Raw genomic sequence first — 23,490 nt, forward strand, 5'->3', positions numbered from 1 at the left:
TGAAAAGAAAATAAAACCTTGGCTTCTGTTTTCCTAAGGTGTATATCTCTCTCGAAATAAAAAATAAATTATTTAGAGCTACCGTTGTAAAATAGTTCTGTGCACCAACACACTTTTATTAAGGCCCTGGAGATGGGAAGGGAGAGCGACTTTAGGAGGTGACCTCCTCGCAGGGGTGACGGCGGTGCGCCGCGCTGCCGGCCGCCGGGGCCGGTCTCAGGGTGACTGGGGACTGCCCCAGCACCCAGCGCTCAGCGTGCCGGCTCTCCTGTCTGTCTCAGCTTTTCTGCGGGGTGACGGTCACGGGGTTGATGAGCACTTAAGCTCTGGGTGAACCGGGAACTGAAATCGGCCCCCTGGGAGCTCAGAAACGACGCGGGTGTGATCTTTATACACGCACAGGGGTGCCCCGGGCAGCTAGCTGCTGGAGGCCTCTACGACACAGCTTCGTGGGACTCGCTCCGACAACGGGGAAAGCGGGGTGAGGGCCCCAAACTAAAAAACTCCCCGGGGAAAAACGGCGGCATCTGAATGGGAAATAAGAACCGAGTCAGAAATTAAAATGCATGATGAAATGTGGGCAGAAACCACTATTTTGCGTTTCCTGGGTGGCGTCCTGCATTTGCCAGGTCCGGCCGGGTGACGCCTGAGGATTAACTGATCAGGAACGCGAAGGACTTCTGTGCGGACCCCGCGGGTTCTTGCTGACCCGAGCCCACCCAGTGAGGTTCCACTGTCAGACCCAGTCGACTTCAAGTTACTTTAACTTCTATATGTACCTGCGGCACGCACGGTACATTTAGAAGAGGGAGAGAACCGCTGTCACCAAACCTAACAAGTGAGAGACGACATTCTGAACCGCCCGGGAAGGTTGGGCACCGCCGCTCTGGGAGGCGGATTAACATCCAAGGGAGGAGGGGCCCTCGGGAAGTTGTGGGTGTGCCCGTGCTGCCCTGGAAACCGCCTGTCCACAAACCTGTGTGTTTCAGGAGCAGGCAAAGCTGCCAACCCTGCTGCTCCCTCAAGCCCCTGGGCCCCCGAGAAAGAAGGCCGCTGGGCGGTGCCCTTAGGGGTCCCATCATGTCCCTCAGGTTCTCTCAGGCCTCACAAGAGAATGCCCCTATCTCGTGCAGATTTCATCACTTCTGCCTTTCCTAAACTCGAGAGCTTCCAACGGGGTCCTGACTGTGAGTGGATGTTTCTAGAACTAATACCAATCACTCAAACATAGATTCTATTTAAAAATTCAACACCCCCAATATAGCTTGCTTTTAAAAAACTAATAAAAGAGGTCCTTTCAAGGGACATACCAATGGAAACATAGTACCCCGGATTCTTGGCCCCCAGGCAGGGGCGGGAAGGTCAGAGGTTACTGCTGGGGCAGGTGGGAGCGCCCCCACCAGTCTGTGGGAGGAGGCAGGGAGGAGAAGGCCCTTCCTGAAGTCTGTGGGAGGAGGCGGCCTCCGCAGGGGTGGCCTGGAGCCCAGTGGGGCTGTGGCCTGGACCCCAGTGTTGCCGGGTCAGGCCCAGCGCCGAGACCAGGCTGGTGTCAGGCCTGGGGCTCAGGGTCAGGCGGGACTCGGGACCCTGAGTGGGGTGCTGTCCCCAAGCCCAGCCCGCACCCAGCCTTCGTGGGAACTCCCAGCTGGAGACGGCTGGAACCGAACCTTGGCGGGAGTTCGGAAAAAGGTCCGCGCCCAACGGGTGTGCCTCCGAGGACAACGCGAGTGCCAGGACCCACAGATCTACGCGTGCACAGGGGCCGCGGGCCGAGGAAGACTCGAGAAGCTTGACTTCTTAAGTCAAGCCCGTTCCCAAGGGCGCCCAGCAGACGTGCACAGAAAATCCCGCTCCCCCTGCGCTGTCCCGCGGCGGGCGGCGCAGGGAGAGGTGGAAGCGGACCCGTGAGGGCCAGCTCTGCCCAGCTCGACACCAGGCGGGGAAAGCCCACGGCTGCAGCTGCACGGCCGCCCCCGCTCACCGGCGGCCCGTGGCCCCGGACCCACAGGGCGTGCTCGGGTGTCTGCCACGGCTGCCTCGTCAGAAGCTCCCCTGTCAGGGCCCGCGCTGCACAGGCTCCGGGAAGATGGGACCTGATGGGAATCTCTTTTCACTGCACTGGCCCAGGGAGCGTATTGCTCCAGTGACGGACAGGAAGCTCTTTCCCTGAACCCCACCAGCGCTGTCCTTGTGAACGGCCACGTCTGGTGGTCCGCCGGCCAAGCACCCAGCCAGCGTGTCCCCTGACCTCCATATCCCACGGCACCCCGGCGTCTGCTGCGCCCCGTGGAGCGGCGACATGCTGGGTAGAGGAAGGGCAAGACCCGGCCGTCGGAACCCGGCGCCCCTTCGCCAGGTGCCTCCTCCCAGCGGCCCGGAGGCCGGCACCCACCTGGGCCGAGGGGCAGCCAGCTCAGCAACACACACACAGAGAGGCAGCTGCTGCGGCCTCCTTTCTCCCACACGTAAGGGAAAAAAGCCTTTTAGCCCAAGCTCTGTGGACTGCAGCATTCTCTACAGAAGAAGCCAGAGAAATATTTGGATAGAAACAGGCTCAGAGGATAATCTAAAATTTAACATCTGGCAACGATGCTGGACTTGCAGCTTACCTCTAACTTTAAGGATTTTTACTCTCCTCATTCGAGATAACCTGACGGTACGGGGCTGCCCAATCCATCCAAACACTTGGGCATCTAATCTCCCCAAGCAGGCAGCTCCCAGGAGCGCCCTCCCACCTGCCGACGAGATAAACTGCACCCACCAAAAACACAGTCCAGGTCTGTGCCTCCCCCAGCCCCCCAGCGCAGGTGAGGTCGTCGGCTCTCTGTAATCCATAGCCAACCCCCGAGAGCTCCCAAACCTCACGCCAGACTGCGCCAGGTTATACACGTAGGCCCTTGAGAACTGGTGGACCTGTGGTTGCACTCCACCCTCCCTATGACGGGCACTGCTGCAGAATTGGTTACTTCTTTTCCTCATTAAATTAAGTGATCTCACCAGTGTGCCCTCAGTGTGGCAGGGAGAGACGAGAGCATGTAAAATAACTACTCAGGGTCCACGGGGGCACGGGGGCACCGAGCCCGTGGGCACGAGGCCTGCAGGTCAGACAAGCGCCACGGGAAACCCGTGTTGGGTGTCTGCCACGCACCGGTGGGAGTGTGCTTGGGGGGAAGTGCTTTCCAGGGTCGTGGGTCGGGCCGTGGGGAGGTGGTGGAGACTCGGGGGTCGGGCACAGAGACCCGCCGCGGGAGGGCGGGGCGAAGGCGTCAGAAGGCGGCTGGGGCGCAGTGGAGGGGACGCCGGGTGTGGCCGCCTGGGCTCTGCCGGGAAGAGGTCCCGACAGACACCTGCCCACCCTCTGCTCCCTTCCGCACACCTGTCCCGCAGAAACACCCGCTCCCCGCCCCAGGCTCCCTCCGGGCGTTCTTTTTCCTCCTCTCCTCTTCCTTTTACAACACTTCCTTAAAGCTTATAATTTACAACAAACATCGATAGCTTATTTGAGAAGTGTTCTTTCTCAGTAGAAACTGCTTAGATCTTGCCTAAAGACATTCAAAAACCCTTTTAACATGGTATCTCACAGCACACAGGGCGTGGGCGTTTCCTGTCTGTGCGGGCACACGCACACGCGTGTGGCTAGATAGGTGGGCATGTCTGCACTTGTGATGGCTAACAGGTAACGCTCCGCACTTCCGACAACCCGGCTGGTGTTCAGGATGACACTGCGCACCTTCGGAAAAGAGGAAACCAGTAACTGGCCTCCGTGACCGTTTAGAAAGCCGGTGACAGCCGGCGACAGGGGCGCTGCTGACACGCCCACTGAGAGCATGGGGACGCGCTGCCCCCCTAAAAAGAACTTCTGGGGCTCTTTTTTTTTACAGAAGTGATCCTCCCTTTTCAGAGAGTGACACCTCAGGTTTCGATTTCCTTTCCAGATTCTACTGCGGGGACTAGAGGAAGAAGCATTTTAAACGTTAAAGGTTGAGATCAGGTTACCCTGCCTAGAGATATGCTTAATACAATGAATAAACTCTTTATCCCAAAGAAAAATTATAATTCACACATAGAAATTTCCTTAAAATAGCAAATACCCCGAGATTCCTGCTACGGTGTGGTTAGCCCTTTTCTGTGTGGAAGAAAGGGTGCCCGTTTGGGGGGGGCCGCGGGCAGCGGGGCAGCGGGGCCTGGCCGCCGTGTGGGCGAGGGAAGGGCTGTGGGTTGGGGAAGGGGACGGTGGTGTGTAGACACACAAATGTTTCTAGTTCTGTAAACTCTAAAGGAGAAAAAGAACACCCTTTATTAAAACTGGGGTGAAAAAGAGCCCCCCGTCTGAAGGGGGCCGCCCCGGCGGCTGCAGGCGGAAGGGAGTGAGCGTCACCGGGAGTTCAGCAGCCGCGGCCCCCCCCCCCCGGTCCAGTCTGGGCGCGGGTCTGCGTCCGAGGCAGCACCTCCCAGATCGGGGTGGCTGTGCGTCCAGAGCCGGTCTTGGCCGGTCGGTGGGGCAAAACATTCTGTTTGGGTCTTAGTTATTTTCATGTTTCCCTAAGGACGAGGGGGTGGGGGTGGGGTTTTTAACTGGCAGATGAATCCCTGAAAAACTCATCCTGACGACGTCCTATTGCACGCTGTGCACCTCTACCAGACAGACAGACAGAGAGACGGGGAGACAGACACTGGGTTTCTACCTACTGAACCGCGGGGCTCACTTCTCACTCACACACAGTTCCTACCTGCCTTCTCTTCGCGACTGCAGTGCTTTCAACGAGAGGAAAACAATAATAAAAATAGCAATAATTAAAAAGGTAATCTACATTATTAACTTCCAGTGGGCGGGTATATTACAGGGGGGTTTGCTGTACACGGCCCGGAACTCAGTCCCCTATGTACACGGAGGCATGGGGGAGAGCGGCCACCTCGGAAGTCCTAGCCTCCTGCCCTGGGAGCCAAGGTTCCTCCTTCATCTGGGAGCTTCTCGCCGCACACACGGCTGTTCTGGACGAAGTAGCGACATTCTGGGAACCCGGGCGGGAAACCTGGCGGGCCGGGTGCAGGGCTGGGCGCGGGAGCGCGGGGACGCTTCCTCCCGTCTCCTCCCACGGCCTGGCTGGCCCCTGAGGCCGTCAGCAGCTGCTGTTTTTGAATTCACCATTCTCCGTGATGGAAAGCTTGGTGGGGTGGGTGGGCGAGATGCCATTGCGGACCTGCATGCTGTAGCGCTCCTTCACCTGGGTCAGCGCGCTCATCAGCCTGGTGTTGGCCGAGTCCAGGGACACGATCCGTTTTTCCTGCAACACACCGGTCACAGCTTTACTCGGGCTGCACGCGGGGAGCCACCCGGACACGCGCTCTCTGGGAGGGCCGTTCTAACGCTCGCTATCACACAGCCGCACGCAGGACGCTTTCCAGGCAAATGGAACGTCTCTGCCTCTTTCTGCACGTGAGTCAGGTTCAGCTGCCCCTGGGCCCGATGGGTCTGTGTTCATCTTATCTTTTCTTTTTCTCCTTCAGCACAGCAGGGTGTGTTATCGACAACCCCTCGGGACACTGGGGTACCACATAAAAATGACACCACGTGTTACTTCAGACCACGCGACACAGGGGTCAAGCTGCCTGACTGTAAGCAAGGGCTTTTGGTCGAAATGAAAATGTGGAAATTAGGTGGCAAAGAAAGAAGCACCAGAGGTTTCATTTCACGGAGGAGAAGTGCAAGTGATCTGTGGGTTCCGAGCCCCCAGTGCGGGCGGCACATCAGTCACATTTGCAGAGGACTCACACTGTGCTCGAAATTAAAAACAGGACATGGTGGCAGCCGATAGTCACCAACAAAGTGAGGATGCAACACGCAAGGGGTGGGGGAGCAGCCAGAAGCTCAGACCGGGGAGTTACTCGGAGACGGGGAGGGAGATGTGGCCGCAGGGGTCGCCGTCGACGTGACACAGGAAAACAGACAGAGACACACGCTCCTGGACTCATTCCAGCTCAGAGCCACTCCAGGAAAGCCGCCCGACGCGGGGACGGCTTTCCTTCTAGTTTTGAGTCTCTGAAAAAACAGAAGCTTTAGAACCATATTTTGGAACCAGTGGTTGTTGAACACGCACACATGAAAAATAAAACTGAGGGGAAAAAAGGGCCCCAAAAAGTGTGTGTGGGGAGGGTGCAATCTCAAGAAAAGTGGCCCCATCTAAATGAAAGATGAAAAAAATCACCCAATCGAAGTATTATCGGCCTCACAAAGGTCAGGAGAGAAACCCTAACCCTAGCTTCGGCAGCTAGGCGAGTCATTCCAGGAGGTAATGCCGGGAGGAGCTGGCTCTGCCTATGGCCCTGAAACTAAAAAGGAAACAGAGCGGATGGACCAAGTCCCCTAAACCTGAGGGCGCTTTCCTCCCCGGGAGTGCCTGCACCCACAGGGCTGGGGCGTGGGGAGGGGAGTCCCTGCCAGGCTCCCGAGGACACAGGGCTTCCTGCTGCTCCTCACAGTTGCAGCAGCAGCCACACAGGGCCCTCGGGGTGTCCTTGGTGGGGCCCTTGCTGCAGGGGGTGCAGAGTAAAGACTGCCACCTGGCGGGGGGGGGGGGGGGGGATTTAGGTAAAAGCACCTCCAACAGCAGCCAGTGATGCCTCCCTGCTGTGAGGTGGGGCGGGGTCTGCACACAGCGGTGTGGTCGTCACAGTTTCAAAGGTATGAAAAAAACCCAGCTCATGCTGTTATCATTAAAAAAAAATTCCTCCTTTCCCTGATGCAGAACTCGGGGGTCAGGTACCCCAAATCAGCATCATTAAATAACCAATCATCTAGACTAACATGCATTTGACTTTGGTAAGGTGAGTACCTCATTGTAAGGACAAAACTCAAAGAAAGGAAGATCTGTAAGGCTCTTAAAAATAATAATGAAAAAATCACAGCCGATGGAATTTACTGGGACAATAAGTATTGGACGTTTCTGGTCAGCAGGTAGGGACGGGCCAGTGGTTCCCGGAAAACCCGGGGCGGGAGTCACATCTGATGTTTCGGCCTGTGGTTGGGAATGATGCCCACGCAGAGAAAATGTTACTTCTGGAAATGATGAAAAAAGCTATTTCAGCATTAGGATAGTCTAGAAGGACCCAATACTAAGGAATGCAGGTCTTTCCAGGTCTAGCCAAAAAAAAAAAAATGACACGTTCATTAAAAGTTACGTGATTCCTCAAGAGTCACGAAGGAGGCTAAGGGTGACTGCCATCCGTTACTGCCTGCGAGGGGGCGACGGAAGTCCGGCAGCCCCCGCACGGTGGGACGCTGCCGAGGGCAGACACTCCCTTCTGTAGTTCCCCTTGCCGCCAACCTCTCACGGTGAAACAAAACGGAAAAGGACAAAAATCAAATGGGGACTTTTGAAAGTCAAGGTTCATCGGCAAAAGAGGCTGCGACAGTGCGACCCCGGCCGGATGGGAGGGCAGGGCCCCCAGTCCGGGCCCACGGGGAGGGCGTGGAGGAGGGGCGCGCGGAGCTGGAATGGGCAGGAGGCGGTGCACCGGGCCGGGGCGGGCTGCTCGGCTGGAGCGCGACAGGGTTTACTTGCCTGGTTGGATAATCTCATCTCCATTTAGGACCTGTAATTTAACACAGTGGAGGTGTCACTTGCCAACAGTAACTAGGCAGCTGCTTGCTTCTCAGAGGAGGGAGCCCTCTCCGTTCTCCACCTGAGCTGCACGGACAGATCCCGGGCGGGGAGGGCGTGAAAGGCGGCACGGTCCCTGGTCTGACGTTTAAGAAACAGTCCCTTAGTGCCGTCGCCAGGGTGCCCGGGGCCGGGCCATGGGGTCCAGGACGGGTGGGCCTGCCCTCCCCGGCAGACAGCGCATCCTCTCCGTCCAGTAAGAAAGCCGCCAGCCCAGGCGGCCCTTGTGGCCTGGCCTGGCCCTGGGGGGTGGAGAGGCGGCATTCAGGCACCCGCCGGTCCGGTCAGGGCAGGGCCGCCGAGAGAGATGCGAACCACTTCACCGGGCACCGCCTCAGGGTTTCGGGAAACGCCGGGCCCAACTCCAGGGTAGGGGAGACACTGTAGTACCCATTTCAGAACTAGTTTTCCCACTACCGGCCGCGCCGAGGCAGCGGTCAGGGGCACGGAGGCGTGGGTTCCCTCGCCGGGAAGCTTTCTCCCCCACGTGAGGTTCCTGCTCACAAAGGAAGGGACCTGGTGTAAAACGCCATTCGCTACAAAGGGTGCTAAAGGCTGTTCGTGGCCTTTCACTATAAAAGAGATTTTAATGTATCAGTACGACAACAGCTCGAACCAGGAAACCTCCCTTTTAAAGCCAGTATAATTAAAAAAAAAAAACTGGCTTCAGTGTGTTTGACCTGTGCTGCACATGGTACAGTGGTTTTCAAACGTGGTCTGGTGAGTTTTCCTCCTATTCTTTAGGGACCCGCAGCAGGCTCCTGGGAGAAGATTTACTGACAGCAGTGCCTATGCTGGGATCAGTAACTGATTGTACCCAGCCAACTGTGGTGTCATGTCACCTATTATGTGAGAGTGGTTCTTGGTGTTGAGTGGTCAGTAGGAGCTGCTGGGACCTGCTCTCTGGAAGGCAGAGAGCCACTCGGCCTGGTCTGCTGCTCTGAGGGCGCTGTTGCTCCCGGTGCGGAACAGCGCCGCACGCACGGTTAACTGAGAGAAGGTCCTCGTTTTCTAGAGCTTTCGAGTCCTGATAAATCCGACCCCTTCTCTTGCTTTCACCTCTGCCTAGGCCCCCTGTTTATACCCTGCCGTCTTGCCCTAGGTGCCAAAATAGGAGGTGTGGTGGACTCCCAAGGGAGCTGTCTCGGTAAGCGACGGAGAAAAGGAAAATCCCGGGTGCAGAGCCGTGACCACGGCCCCCCGAGCTCCCTCCACGGGCTGCGGACCCAGCTGCAGGCCAGCCGGAGTGACTAGCACAGCGGAACCCTCCTGGCTTCAGGTTGTCAACGGAAAATCCCAGGGTGCAAACGCGCCCACTGGCCTTCCGGACCACACTGCCCTCCTCCTTCTCCAGGCTGTTCCTCTGAAGCCCCGGGGATGGGTTTTCAGGGAACGGACAGCGAGATGGCCTTGCCTCTGCTGCTGCCCTTCCTGCGCCCGCCCCAGGGGCGCCTGGCAAGGTGTTTTTTTAAACAAAGGCCCATGTAAGATAATCACAACAGAGCTTCCTTCTGATATGAAGCAGGTCTAAACATCAGAAACTCTTGAAACGACAGCATTCAAGAGTCCAGAAACACTCTGGGTACCGAGCTGACGCGAGCACATGACCACCTGCTCGGCTTCCAGGCCGGGCGTGTGTGGGGCCAGGCCATGCAGCACCCTCCCCGGGGTGCTGCCTCCAGGCCCACCCCAGGGACCCAGATGGCAGGGGGTAGTGCTCGCTCAGGGACCCCATGCAGGGAAGAGAGCAGGACACACAGTCCGTGCTCCCATTTTCACTTCCCTGCTTAGGGGTGTGGTATGTGTTCGAGGGTGACGAACTTGAACCTGGCTGGGCTGCCTTCAGGGAACTGACACATTTAGTGGGTAGACCAGACATTCTCAAAACCGTCCCTGCCTTTTGCTACTTGTTTTGCTCTAAGAAATATGACCTTATTTTGAGCTGATAAAATGAAAAGGAATGAGAAGCGATTTCGGCCTGCTGGATTTTGCTCTGACCATTGATGTGTCCCCAGGAGGTGCTCTGGGTGGCCGTCACGCCCTTCCTGTGGCAGGTATGCCCTACAGAGAGAGGAGGCCCGGACTCTGGTTCCCGCCACCGGAAGGGGCTCTGCACGCAGAGCCGACGAAGAAGGGCGACCAAGCAAACCCCGAGCGTCAATGCCGAGCCCAGAACCAAAGGAAAAAGAAGCCCGGAACCAAAGGAGTAACGAGGAAAGGGTCTTCTCCAACCCTGCCTGACCCCTGCGGTCCCATCGCTGTCTGGGGCTGGAGGTCGGCAGCACAGTGGACGTGACTGACAAGACCGTGAACATCGCAGCCAAGCAATGGTCGGTGGAGGTCACAAGCCAGACACATGCAGTGTACTTTTCACAGCTGCGCCCCCAGAGAGCGCCCCGCTCCCCGTCTGGAAGGACGTAAACCCCGTCATGCACTGGGCCGGGACTTGTCAAGCAGCTGCGCTGAGCACGCTAACACTTTGCTGGGTCAGCAGGCTTGCCACCAATCGGACAAAGGAGAAGTCAGAGGTCACGTGGAAGCTCTTCATCTTCAAAAGGTAACGCAGGGGACGTTCCCGTGACCCGTTTTCCGGTACATGCCCGGCGTTTGCAAGGGGCGGGGGGCGTCAGAAACCAGCAGCGACTAGGAACAAGAGCCGACCACCACACTCCGGGCCCACTTACCTGGGCATCGATTATTTTCTGCTTTGCGTCGATGACTGCCTGCATCTCAGCGTGGTCCTTCTTCAGCTCCTCTTCCACAGCCATTAGCCTAGAAGGGGGCAGGAAGGCCCTTCAGCGTCTTCGGAGAGAGGGCCGGACCGCGTGCGCGGAGGACTCGAACCCCCAGCTCGTCACAGTGCAGTCCTTCCCCCCTTCCCACCCGGAGGTCTGCCACCGTGCGCTCTCCCTTCTCTCCTGCCTCGGGAGACCGCCAGCGCTGACTTCTCTGCCCGGGACTCGGTCCCGTACACTTCCCTCTCCTCTGGGATGGATGGTATTCCCGCGGTCACATCCTCCCTCGGGCCCCATAGCACCTTATTTCATCTTAAAACATCCGACCAGTCAACACAAGCCCAACGACCTTCTCCTAATCTCCAGTTACCCTGTGACGGCCGCCCTTTCTCCTCCCTCGCACAGCTGGGTCCTCAGAGCGGACTCTCTACGGAGCGGGTCTAATTTCTTCCTCATCCGCCACGGACACCTTCCCCTCTGATGCTTAAATCCCATCCAACTGCCCTTGGTGAGACCGTGGACGGCTGACACAACAGCCCTCTTGCGTCGTCCGCTTATTGACCTGCCCGCAGCCTCTGACCAGACGGAAGGAAGCGCGGGGGGCTCCGAGCATGGACTCTGGGGCTTGGCGGCCTGGCCTCAAATCCTGCTTGCGCTGCTAGGTGACCTTGGGCACGTGACTTAATCCGCCTGCTACCTGTTTCTTCATTTGTAATATGGGGATGACAATAATGCCTACCTCAGAGGTTGGCATTAAACAGATTATTACTACCAGGCTAAACAAATTATTTGTAAAGGACCTGGAAAAGAGCCTGGCCTGTCAGGGCTGCGTGAGCCCTGGGTGCAGCTGGCGCTCACCCCGCACTCCCCTGAGCTCCAGGGCGCCCTCTCTCGGCCCTCCGGCCCCAATGAAGGCCAGTGAAACTCCCCTCCATGTCTTTGGACTTGTTCGTGAGTACTGAGGGTTTTAAAACCCAGTTCCCCTCTAAGGCCTCCCAAGTGCATCACTAAGTGTTTATTTTTTCTAATTGTTGTGATGGAAGGAAACAGGCTACCTCTATCTTCAAAGGCAGTGCACGAAGGTCTCACATTTGGAAAATGTTGAGAGACAAGGTCGGTCATTGCCCTGCACTAATAAGACCAGGGAGCACGTGCGGAGGTGAGAGTGGCCTCGCTGCCGCGCCTTGAGGAGTCTCCGGCTCCTCTTCCCGCCTCCTGTGCACCTGGCCAGCCCACTCCCAGCGCCGGGGCCCCTCCCACCTGCTGATGATGCTCTTCATCTGGCTGTCCTTCTCCTCCTGCTGCCGGCGCAGCCGCTCCTCGCTGTCCTCCAGCCGCGCCTTGTACTCCAGCAGCAGCTTCTGCATCTGCTGCTCCTGCACCAGCAGCCGGCGCTCGTACTCCTCCAGCCGCCGGCTGGACACTCGCAGGCGCTCCTTCAGCTTGGTGATTTCCTGTTCGTACTAGAGGAGAGAGAGACGCCTTGCACTGGCTGTAGAAACCGGCGATTTGCTTTTATCGAGAAACCAGAGGCACGGCAGCTGGATGCCGTCGGAGCCACCGTGCTGTGTGCCGCTGCTCTTCTCGGAGGTACAAATGGGAATGGAGCTTTGCCCCCGTCCTCAAAGTACACTTGTGATGTTACCTTGGCATTGGGAACCTATATATTATGTGTCTATCTCCACATTAAACTACCAGCTGCTGCGAGCCACACCCGACCTAGGATGGCATCAAATGGGAGCAGGAAAAAAGCCATCAAGCACTCAGAAGCCTGACGGGCCACTTGAAATGAGCTGAAAGCCAGCTGTCTGCAGAGAACGGGCCCGGCGCCGTCGCCTGTGCTGTGGGACCTCGACCAGGGCACACGACCTGGCTCAGCAGACCGCCACTCCCTCACGCTCCCGGAACCGGCCCTGCAGAGGACGGGCAACGTTTCTGTCGTGTTAAGTGCTGCTGAATCAATACACAGAACTTTATGGCAGACTGCCAGCAGGATTTTACGGTAGACTGTAGCTTCTTTCTCCCTAACTATGAAAATGTAGAACATTCAGGTCACAAGCATCAAGCCAAAGGCCTACACGTTCTCCAGGGCTGACGAACACTGCCGGTTGGCCCGTTTTCAGGACGTGGTTCCCCTGCCCACTTTCCTACTCCTTTCTGGGAGACACACGTCTGTTTTCTCGCTCGTGCAGTGTATGAAGCCTCACACTGGTGACACGGCCCCCTCTCGCACCAAAGTTGCTGTGGGCGGGGGTGAGGACCCTGGAAGGTCACATGACCAGGTGAGGTGAGAAGCCGAAGCTTCCTGGGAGATGGTCTACATAAGTTCATTAGGAATCAGTGAGGAGTCTGTATGGTGCTTTGTAAAATGCAGCCTGTCTTCATGTAATGTCCTGCCAGGCAATTAGCTCCTGCTTACTCAGCACCATGGTCCTAAAGGACAATGTTACTCCGGAAGGAAGGTCAAAGTGACCATCTCGAGGGCAGCTGGAGGAGGAAGGCTGCAGCAAGGGGCACGTTTAGGACGGCGCTGACGGGTGAGTGGAAGCTAGCTGTCTGGCTGCCAGTCAGATAACATGACGCCACACAGGACGTCAAGTTCTTGTTCGATCACTTTTTCCACGTCAGCTTGTCTTTAAAGTACAAAACAAAATGAAACTGAACCAACAGATGGTTAATGTCTTTTCCAAAAACCATCTATAAAGCCAGAAGTTCTTTTCCAGAAAAAGCAAAAGAACAAAAAACAAAAAAAAACCCAAAAGAAAACCAAACCCAGCACAAAAATCATGACCAAGATATGGAAGGTAAGTCTTGTCCAAGGGGGATTTTGGCCTTGGATGCAGACTACCAACCACTTCACAAAATCACTAAATAATTGTCTAAGGTTACTAGAAATGAATATCAGAGTATTCTGAAAATTAAGGCAACCTACATAAAAAAGAAAGAGCTAATGCCCTCCCCCACAGGTTGATGGACCTCTTCCACACACTCCCACCTGGCGACACTGCTAGTGACTGCACGGAGGTAGGGGCCTGGTGGTTAGTGAAGGGGGTGGAGCTGGAGCGGGGGCGGGGCAGCTCAGGCCCTCGGCCGGACTACCCTTCCCTCGGCCTGTGGCCGTGGGGCAGTAAGTCAGTACACACACAGGCTGGGTTCTACCTTCTCAGCGTGCTTGGCTTCGTCCTGATTTCGCTCGGCTTCTTCCACATCCTCTTCGTACTGCCCGTTGTTCAGAACCCAGGCCGCTGTCCTCTCCACGGGGGACATTGTGGCCGAGTCCACCGGTGACTGGACCTGCGTTGGAAAGACTGATTAGCATCTCTCAGAACTGTGCGTCTGCTAGTTCCGTTTCCCAAGGAGAGGTGCTCTAGAAAGACATAACTGCGATTCCTCTTTCCGAATAAATGCTCTCAGTTCTAACTGGTATTTGATGAATGCCAGGGCTGGAGGAGGAAAAAGAGACCATGCGTTTATTTGCGTAAGAAGAAACTATTCTGAACAGAAACCCTGACGCTACACTTCCAAGAACTTGCCTCTTTCTCCCTCCAGAGAAAGACAAGGCCTTAAAGCTGTGAGTTAGCCCAGCGGTCCAGGTCACCCAGTGAAGCAAGGACCACGACAGGATGGGAGGAGGGAAGCGTGACGTGAAGGCTGACCACTCAGGGTCACCCCGAGACAGTGGGGATCGAGGATGTGATTAAAGCCAGACAGGCTCACTAGGGGCCCACTTACACATCAGAATGCGTAAGAATTCGGAATGCCGAGTTCTTAATTTCACATTAACCATTGAGAAAGAGAAAAAAAAACACAAGTGATTTTAGTCATACTTACACAGTAATGACTTCTTGAAGGGTTAAGCCCACTAAAAGTTCTGTACTAGACCGGAAAGTTTCCTGACAAATACAGGCTCAAAACAATAGGTTATGAAGTTAGTGTAAGATATTTCTATCCAGTTAGGACAGCTAAATTGTCCTTTTCCAATATAGATATAACACGGAGTATTATATCTATAATACAGAGAATCTAGAAATTCTAGCCTTGAGTAGCAACTCTGCCACCCAATTGTCACTTAATCTCTTAAATGCTCTTTTCCTGATGTACTAAAGAGGACACTTCCAGCATCGCCATCACCGCTCAGCCCGACCCTCTCGGGAAGCTGTGAGGACTGAGTAAAATCAGGCGTGTGGGAGATCCTTGGAAACACAGGGTACCGGAGAGCTCAGGTACTTCTGTTTAGAAAACTGGTATTGTACATTACAGTTTAGATGGCACTACTGAACACCAGTGCTTTCTCCACAAACAGTGCTGGAAATACATAACAGATTCATTTTCTCTGGCCTGCCTCGGAGAAGTGACGGAGAGAGAATGAGAGGGAAAGGTGGGGGGGGGGGGTGGAGAGATAGAGACAGAGAGAGAGTGAGTGTGTTGAGTGTGTGCGAGCGCAAGAACCTCTAAAGCACTGTGGGTTAGTTTTTTATTATTAGAATGAATTTCTATTTCGAGGACAAATCCTCCATAATCTTATCGAGGGGAATTTTCTCTCCCATGCAGAGCGGTGTATCTAGAGAATCTTTATATCATTCTGGAATAGAACTGGGTTCGACTCTAAATAGAGATTTTCAGGGAAGGGGTATGATGATGACTTTGAGGTTTACAAGGAGCAGATAAGAAACCTGGCTACAGAGACTGACAGGTTATCGAAGACGATCTGGGTAAAACACGTGCGAACAGAAGCAATGTAAAAGTATTCTTTAAAGGCCGGAAGAACGTGGCTTGTCTGATTTACAAACAGATTAGACATATGTATCAATAAAAAAAAAATGGCTTCATGCCTGAGGCACGTGTAGCAATCGTGAGTGAACTTCCGGAATTTCCTTCTCTAAAGCCCCAACCTCCACTGTGGAGTGTGGGTACGTTTCTCACACTTCACTCGTGTGTGCACCACTGTCGCCATGTTGGTCACAAGCACACTGTCACTGATATTTATGGTCACTTTAAAATCACAGGTAAGTCCTCACCCTAAGCAATAATATCAGTAAGACGATGAGTTTGATGTGATATAATACATATGTTTCTACACCAGTCATTACATATTTTTCTAAAAGTGTGTTGAAATAAACGCCATGTACACTTAAGTAATTCTGAGCATCGCACCGCGGGAACCCTGGCCTGCAGGCTACTGCATCGCCCGCGAGAGGAAGGTGACAACCAGCCACATCCAAAGTCACTCTGGGAAACAAGTGAGACGCACGCAGAAGCACTCTGCGAGCTGCAAAGCACCTCACGCACCCACCCCCCCCGCCCCGCCTCCGCTGCTGGACTGTGAAAGCAGAGCTGCCACAGAAAAAGCTGCCTGTCTGCCTAACCAGGAGTTTCTGTTCAATAACGGTGTGAGATAAAGTAGCCACTCAAACTAATAACTTTACTCTTTAAAATGTATTACCTCGAGGCAGCTAATTCAATAGCTTTCTGCTTTATAGCGTTAACAAGAGGCTGCCTGAATGAACTTACTCTCCCTCTGATTTGTTACGGGAACTATTTATTGAGTGCCTCTAAGTGGACTGCAAACAAACGATACCCCTAAGGGCACACCGAGGAGAGATCTTAGCCCCTAAAAACATTAGAAACTCCAGTTCCTTCGGGGAATCTTGGCTTGGACTGTTACGTGCAAAGGCGTGAAAGCGAGAGTGGTTTCATGGACTGGTGATGGTAGCAGCTACCTTATTTTCAGCAGGACAGACAGTGTGCAGTGAATTACAAGAGACAGTACGATTGGCACCGGGCCCTCAGGTGTATTCCTATCTATGGGTTGAATCGGATTTTCAACCATCTCCCGGTCCAGTGGCACCTCGGTACTCATGGTGAATTCATTCTGGAATCTGTGAGGCGTGCCGGAGCCAGCCAGTACTGTATGGTGAAGTGTTTTCCCCGGTGGGGCGGGGGGGCAGGGGCCCAACTCACACGTTCTAGCTCTAGCACGTGCAAGGGGCCCTGAGCAGGCGCCCAGTGTGGAACATTTTTTCCGGGTTTGGCCAGGTCAGAAGCCGACGAGTACCGAGGTGTGACTGTGTATCCTAGCACTTCGTGTGACATGTGGTAGGTGATCAATAACTGCTGAAAAAATAAATCTGACCAATATTAACCATGCCTTGTACTCATTCACTAACCTTTTACACAGTTAAAAAGAGATGGAAAAGTAACCTTGGACAAATCAAAATTATTTGCGTTCGATTGGAAGAAAATAGAGGCGATGTTTGTTTCAAAATTATTTTTTTTGTTGTAGTACCTTCTTCATATGAAAAAACTGTATACTTCTTTTTGCATTTTTTTTCCTATTGATCTTATATGTGTGCCGTTCTGATTTCCCCATTAAATTGTCAAGTTTTGAGACACGGCACCGTGTCATTTTTGGGGGGGCGGGCATGGTAGTGATTATATATTTGTACAAAGGATGCTTGATGAAATATTATTGACTAACACGGAGCTGATTACTGAAGTATGGTTCATTGCTAAGAGAAGGATGCTCTGTTTCCCCTCCCATCTTCCTCTTGGTGAGAAACGATGTCCCCACATCCAGCGACAAAGCGCACGGAAGGCCATCGCTCCGCCTGCTGTGCAAGCCGCGCAGAGAGCAGAAGCCCCCACCTCCGTCTGCAGTCAGGGGCGCCGAGGGGGGCGACTGGGAAGCGGTCAGTTCCCACTCTGCCCCGCCGCACCATCCTTGCTCGGGAAGAGCTTCCACAGCCGCCGACTGGCCACAGCGGGCCATCAGGGGAAATGACGGATGACAGAGACGAAAGGGAGTGGGAGTTCCCATTAGGAGCGTCCCCCTCTTGAGACAAAGCTGCTCTGGGAAACACAGTACTCGGGGAGAAAGGGCCTGAGATGACAGTTCCACTGACCCCATGATTAGCCCCAGCCCGGTGGCGGGGGGGGGGGGGGACCGAGGGGAACAGGCAGGCCCCCTGCTCCCTGCCAGCGCCTCCTAGAAATGAGTCAGACTTGCTGGTTTCAGCCCCTCTGAGGTCCGAGAGAGTCCAGTTCCCGCACGTGACCAACACCGCTGCCACCACCACCACAGGCCGGGCTGGCGGCCGACCCAGTGGACTCTCGGGGGGCTTGAGGGGGCTGGGGAGGGCGCATCACCCCGACGGGCTGCTCAGGCGCCAGTTTTAAGAGCCTCTTCCAGTTCGGATTTCTGAGTCTAGGTAACACGCTGTATCTGAACAACTCGTGTATTGTACAGAGACAGTCTATGGGGCGTGAGGAACAAAGTGAAGAGGAAAGTGAGAAAAAAACAAATCCCAACAGAGGCCGAAAGGGACAAAAACGACAGCTTCCCGGAAAACATCCCTTCTGTAGATTGTTTCACTGGAATGCGGCTCCCTTCCCACTCAGTCGCCGTGCCAATGGGGACCGCTCCTTTGTGCTGAGACACGGACGGAATTTGCAGGGGACAAAGCCACGGGTAGCTGCAGACTCCCACAGAACAATCCCCACAAAGGAGCCCTCTAGTTTGGGGGAGAAAAGAATTCTCCGACACAATCTGCAATTAAAATATGTAAAGGAATTTGCCTGGAAAATGCGCTGATTATACAGAATTTCAGAGGCTTCATGGGAGCAAGATGAGGAAAGCAAGCAAGAAACCAAAAGATAAGGAATTTAAGAAATAACCTAAGTTTGAAAGAATAAACCATCTGCGTTAGAAAAAGCCAGTGGGGAAAACCCAGAAACCGAAGCAATCAAAACAGAGCGACTGATGGTTTCTCGGCCATGAGGACGGTGGCAGCAGCGAGGGCACACACAAAGGGGATTATTTAAAGCTGCGCCAGGACGTCTCACGGTGGCCGTGCCCCGCGCCACGCCAGTACGCTACGGACCCTCTCCGGCTCATTCATGGCTGTGGCACAGAACACTTCCCAACGGGTCGCTTGGAGACGGTAGGCATTTCCTACCTCCCATCTCTCACGCGGAGAAACACGCCCTGAGCGCTTCTGTGAGAGGGCCTGTTTCCCTGTAGCACACCCGGTATAGGTTACAGTGGCTTCCAGGCGATCACAGAAGAGGCTATTGAGTTTATAACATTTGTAAACAATCGGTCAGAGTCGCGGGCACTGCGAAGGGCTGGCTGCAGGACACGGGAGGAAGGGGCAGGCACCCCTCTCTTGCGTCCAGGGCTGGGCCTGTGTCCTCTGTCGGCTTCCAAAGTAAGCAGAGGGCCCTCCCCTGGGCCCGCCCCTCTCTGCTCCCTCCCCAGGGCCCTCACGCCACACTAAGCCCCCAAGCAGGTGTCTGTCTCCACACAGCATTCCCTCTCTAAAACTACTCACCTTTCTTCTCTCCTCGCAACAGACACCTTAGCCCTTGGCAAGGGGGTGATCTCAACTAGAAGCCAGCATAAGAGCCAGGTGCGGAAACTAATTCACAATAAAGTGTGAATGACTGCTAGCCTCCTGACACACAAATTAAATGCACAGATAGGAGATCTACAGATGCAGACAGACAAGCAGTGAAGCACTTTCACTTCAAGGAAAGGAAACATACTACTCTGTTATTATATATGATGTTATATATATACTCTTCCTTTCCTTGAAATGAAAATGCTTATTAAGTCAAACGAATTGGTGAAATTTGGGGAAATACAACAAAATAAAAATGAAACATTTCAGACTGGAGAAAACCGTTATTTCTCAGAGAAGAATGCCCAACGAGGAGGTTCTGCCCCGGAAGTCAGCTTCCAGAATCGGCTGCCGCGAGACGTGTTTTCCACCCTTCCCCCACTTCTGTACCCAAGGATCCTGCAAATCCTTGGCTACTGTTAAACAATAACCAAACAACTATCAAAGGAGGGGCAAGGGCTCCGGTCACAGGAGAGTGGAGGTAGAAACAGCCAAGTTAGTAAATGCCTACCTATAAAAATGCAAATATATTGAAAATACATTGAGGTTTTATTGTAATCTCCTCTGATGAGTTATTTTTTTTGACAAAAAGACTTTTTAAATCATGAAGCTCCCTAGTACTTATAAAGTGTGATCAGGTTTCCAAAAATATTCAAATACAAAGATTTTTAGGAGAAAAATTTTTTTTTCAGGTGAGTAAGAAATTTTCTCTCTCTCTCACACACACATATACACACTTCCTAAGGTTATTCATTTGTTTCAAAGAACAAAATATATATTGGGGCCTCTCGGGAAACCTTTGCATCAAGGAAAAAAGGTTCTGTCAGCCTTATACTGAGATTGGGTGTGATGCTGGTGGGGCGTGTCCATGTAAAGAGAAACTGTGAGGAAGACGTAAATGTCTCGAATACCCGCCCAGCACCTGCGCGCCCATCTTTTTACTTCCTTCCTTTACTTTGCCTCTGTAGGTAGGTGTTCGGTTGTTTATTTTTCCAGCCATTTCCAGGAAAGGGCACCTGGGACTTGCTCATCCAGGGGGAGTTGGGGAGAGTAGAGAGTAGTTAGATTACACTCTCGGCTCAAAATGCGAAAGAAAAAAAACGTTTAAGGAGGACTAATGTCCAGACTGCCGAAACACCTTCTAGTTGCTTTGGTCTGTAGATTCCGTGGACTAAGTGGCTAACTACTCAATCAACAGGACACGTCTGTTCCCGGTGCGAGTGCGGGAAAGGCAGGGCCCCTCAGAGGTGTTCACAGAGCGTCCTCAGGCTGGAGTCGAGCTGCCTCACCTGGCTGGCTGCCTCACCTGGCCAGGAGCCTCCCAAACCCTTCACTTCCTCTGCCCACCTACAGGGGGCAGAGGTATTTTACATGGAGACCTTGTTAGCAATGGGGTTTCCCAACGATCTCTGCAAGAGGACCCGCGGGCACAGAGGACCCGCTCGCGCCCTACCTGCTGCGCCTGCGGCCTCTGGATCGCTCTCACTTTGGGCACCGGGCTCTCCCTGGACGACGAGGACTGCTGTCGGGACCGGCTCCCGTTCTGCGCGGGCTCCGCCGCCAGGGCCGCCGAGGCCACGGACATGCTCCCGGTGCTGCGCAAGGAGGCACTGTGCGGCAGGGACGGCGGGGCTTTGGCCCGCGCGCCCAGCCCGGCGGGGTCCATTCTGCGGACCGGGGCCTGCCCCGTGCTGTTCTGCCGGGGCAGGGCCAGAGGTATGTGTCTGTCGGGCACGGTGTGCCGCCTGGAGTAGTCCTCGCTCTGCGTGCTCCGCTTGCTGAAGTCCTCCATGCTGCTGTTGCTGGGCCCGCTGAGTTTGAAGTCCTCGCTGTTGCTTTGGCTTCGGGAACTGGCGGTGCTCAGGTTCTCCAGGCTGGAATCCACAGAGGCCTTTGGCATCGCTGGGATCGGGTTGCTGAGGTGATAGACGGGGTTCTGGAACGACAAGGGCTGGAGGGTGCCGGGCTGGCTCAGGGCCGGGTGCAGGGGCCTTCTCACTTGGGGGGCGCTCTGGGGCGTGCTCTGGGTCTCCCGCAGCTGCTTGATGCTGGCCACCTGGGTGATGGACAGCTGGCTCCCGGTCAGGCGCAGCGGCACGTCGAGCATGACGGAAGACGCGTGGTCCGCCGGGGTGGCGTGCGTGTCCTGCAGGTCCATGAGGGAGACGCTCCGCCCGTTCGGAAGGCTGCCGTCCTTCTCCTCCTTCTCAGAGTACGTCATGCTCTGGGAGGAGGCTTGCTGAACCAGCAGCAGGGTCTTCCCCCTGAAGTAGCCATCTGTGTTGTCCTGGCTCGGAGACTTGAGTTTGTGCAAATCACTGCGGGAAAGCAAAGGACCCTTTGTTACTCTCAGAACAAACCCAACGTGGTTACGATTCCTCAGCTCAGGCACTTGCACTGTTCTGCAGGCTCACGGGCCCAGCGAGGATACTTCCATCTGACCTCAGCTTTCATCATCACAATTTTTAGAATACAATCCAACAGTTTTCGTTTTTCTCCAAAGGTGGAGAATAATACTGTATATACCACTCTATCATGGTTTCAGTTTTTACTAGAATTCCAGTGGATTTTTAGTTAGGGTTTAAACCCTCCCAGAGTACTCCCAGTCCTACCTAACGGGTTCGAGGGGAAAAGCTCTAAGAGCACCACTGAGGGCACCGGTCTTGCCAACGGAGATGGCAAAGGCTAAGCACCAACACCGTGCCCGCTGTCCAGCCACACAGTGGTTCTCCTGAGGTTCTCCAGATTCTCGGGAGCTAAACGTAAGAAACTACGAATGCTACGGAGCCCTTGGTCTTCCATTAAGCAGGACACAGTGTTTGAAATGCATTTGTTGAGCATAACTCGACAACACCATTCTCAAAAATGAGTGTCTAGATCCTGTCTATTGTCATGACACCGGATTTATCTCAGGTCAGATGGTTCTTTCCTGCGGCTCGAGATTTTCAAGTGTGTCGACTCAACAGGTAAGTTAAACAGACTTTCGCCAGCTCTCTAAAATGCGACCTCCGTGGGATGGCACCTCGGACTCCCCTCCCTACCTGTCAGTGGGGTCCTCGAATATCTTCTGCAGCCCGGAGGACAGGCTTCCGCTGACGTTGGGGCTGGAGCTGTGCTCCGTGAAGCGCCGCAGCTGCTGCTGTATCGGCGTGGGGTTAGTCAGAGACTTGGTGATATCAGCGAGAACGCGAGGGAGAGGCCCCAGTTTCGCCACGGTCGCCTGTAGGAAGGAATTTTCACCCTAATGGGATAATAAGCATTGCGACATCCACCACAGATTGTTTTGGGGACAACGGCGCCCATTGATGAAGGGGTGTAGGTTGAAGGGAAGGGTAGGTGTTTGCGTGTGGGAGTGGCAGGTTCATAATGCATTGTTATGGAGCAGCAGAACCATGGCGTCGAGATGGATGGAGGAGGCGAAACAAGGTGCAGCAGACATCGAGAAAAGAAAGGAAATAGAAATTAGGATTATGCAAATAAAAATTAAAAGACATGCTCAAAACAACCCAAACACTGCCATTCCAACTAAAATAGGCATGCAAAGCAAACGCAATCTTTGGGAGGCTAGTAAATCAAGGTGGGGGAAGGTAGGAGGAGAACCAAACACCTTCTAACCAAAAAGGACTTTAAAACCGTAAGGCCGATGTGATGAAACCTCCAAAGAAAAGGGGTTATGTGAGGAAAGAAAGGCATGCAACGTAAGGCGCGTGTTGCATGCAGGTCCAGCGCACTCCAGGACACGCCGCTGACATCGCCGTCAACCACCCCATTGAATCCTGGGAACCCTGACCTATTACTGCCACCTAGGTTTGCATAATCAGCACTGGTGATTCTTTTTAAAACAGAAAAATCAGGTAAGTTCTCTCTATAAAATACATCTATATGTACTCCTGGTTTTCAGAACCAAAACAGGTTAAAAAAAGGAGAAAGTGTGTTTATACAGCAAAGCTTGATAAGAAGAGCTTGACCCTGAATAAACCTGGCTGATTTCGCAAGAGAACTTTCTCTGCACCTCACTGATACGGATATTCCACAGAGAACAGTTTTTTAGTACTTGCTTTATCCATCTCAATACTTTTTTTCTCTGGGGAATCCTCCTTGTCATGGGGTCTTAAGGGACCCCTCAGATGTTCGGCAGTTTTACATGGCTGCCTCTGGGTCGTCTTGGTTTCCCAACAGCCCACAGCTCCTGCAGCCCTGCTCGGGCGGGCGGGACGCCGGCTCAGGCGCCCCTGAAGAATGCCTGTCCAATGCCTGTCCACACTCCACCTCCTTGAGCTGTGGTTCATGTTCAAGGAGTTCACCCTCGGCTCAGCTGCACCTCAAGAGTCCAGCTGGCATTTCTGAAAGTGAAGAGGGGGTCCCTCAGGAATAAGGAAGTTCACTGCTTTATGAATGCTTTAAGCAGCAGTGCACACCCTGCCATTTACATTTCCTCAAGAAAGTGGTCTTCATGAACGGGTTTCACACACCCTCCTCCAATATTATTGGTGCGTTTTTAAGGATAATAAGAAAATGAAGGAAACAAATTCTCATCACGGAAAAATAACTTGGTCTTCTGAAGTCACTCTAATATAACACCACACATATTTATAAAGTGCCTACAGTAAACAAAATGATCAATAAATTACTGTGATAAACCTAGCTGAAGTCTGTTAAGATGATTTCCCATGACAAAATCTACTCTTTGCACAA

At 53.9% G+C, this 23,490-nt stretch overlaps 1 protein-coding gene across 1 annotated transcript in view; it reads right to left on the reverse strand.

The window, feature by feature from the left end:
- Positions 1–4,789: 4,789 nt before the first annotated feature.
- Positions 4,790–23,490, reverse strand: part of RASAL2 (RAS protein activator like 2) — a 275,224-nt gene continuing 256,523 nt past the window's right edge. Inside the window, 6 exon segments of the mRNA XM_028530839.2 lie at positions 4,790–5,285; positions 10,346–10,433; positions 11,657–11,859; positions 13,556–13,690; positions 20,249–21,113; positions 21,837–22,036. Coding sequence (XP_028386640.1) covers positions 5,121–5,285; positions 10,346–10,433; positions 11,657–11,859; positions 13,556–13,690; positions 20,249–21,113; positions 21,837–22,036 — 1,656 coding nt within the window. The 3' untranslated portion in view covers positions 4,790–5,120.

The sequence above is a fragment of the Phyllostomus discolor genome, chromosome 14, assembly GCF_004126475.2.
Source record: "Phyllostomus discolor isolate MPI-MPIP mPhyDis1 chromosome 14, mPhyDis1.pri.v3, whole genome shotgun sequence".
NCBI classification, from domain to species: domain Eukaryota; kingdom Metazoa; phylum Chordata; class Mammalia; order Chiroptera; family Phyllostomidae; genus Phyllostomus; species Phyllostomus discolor.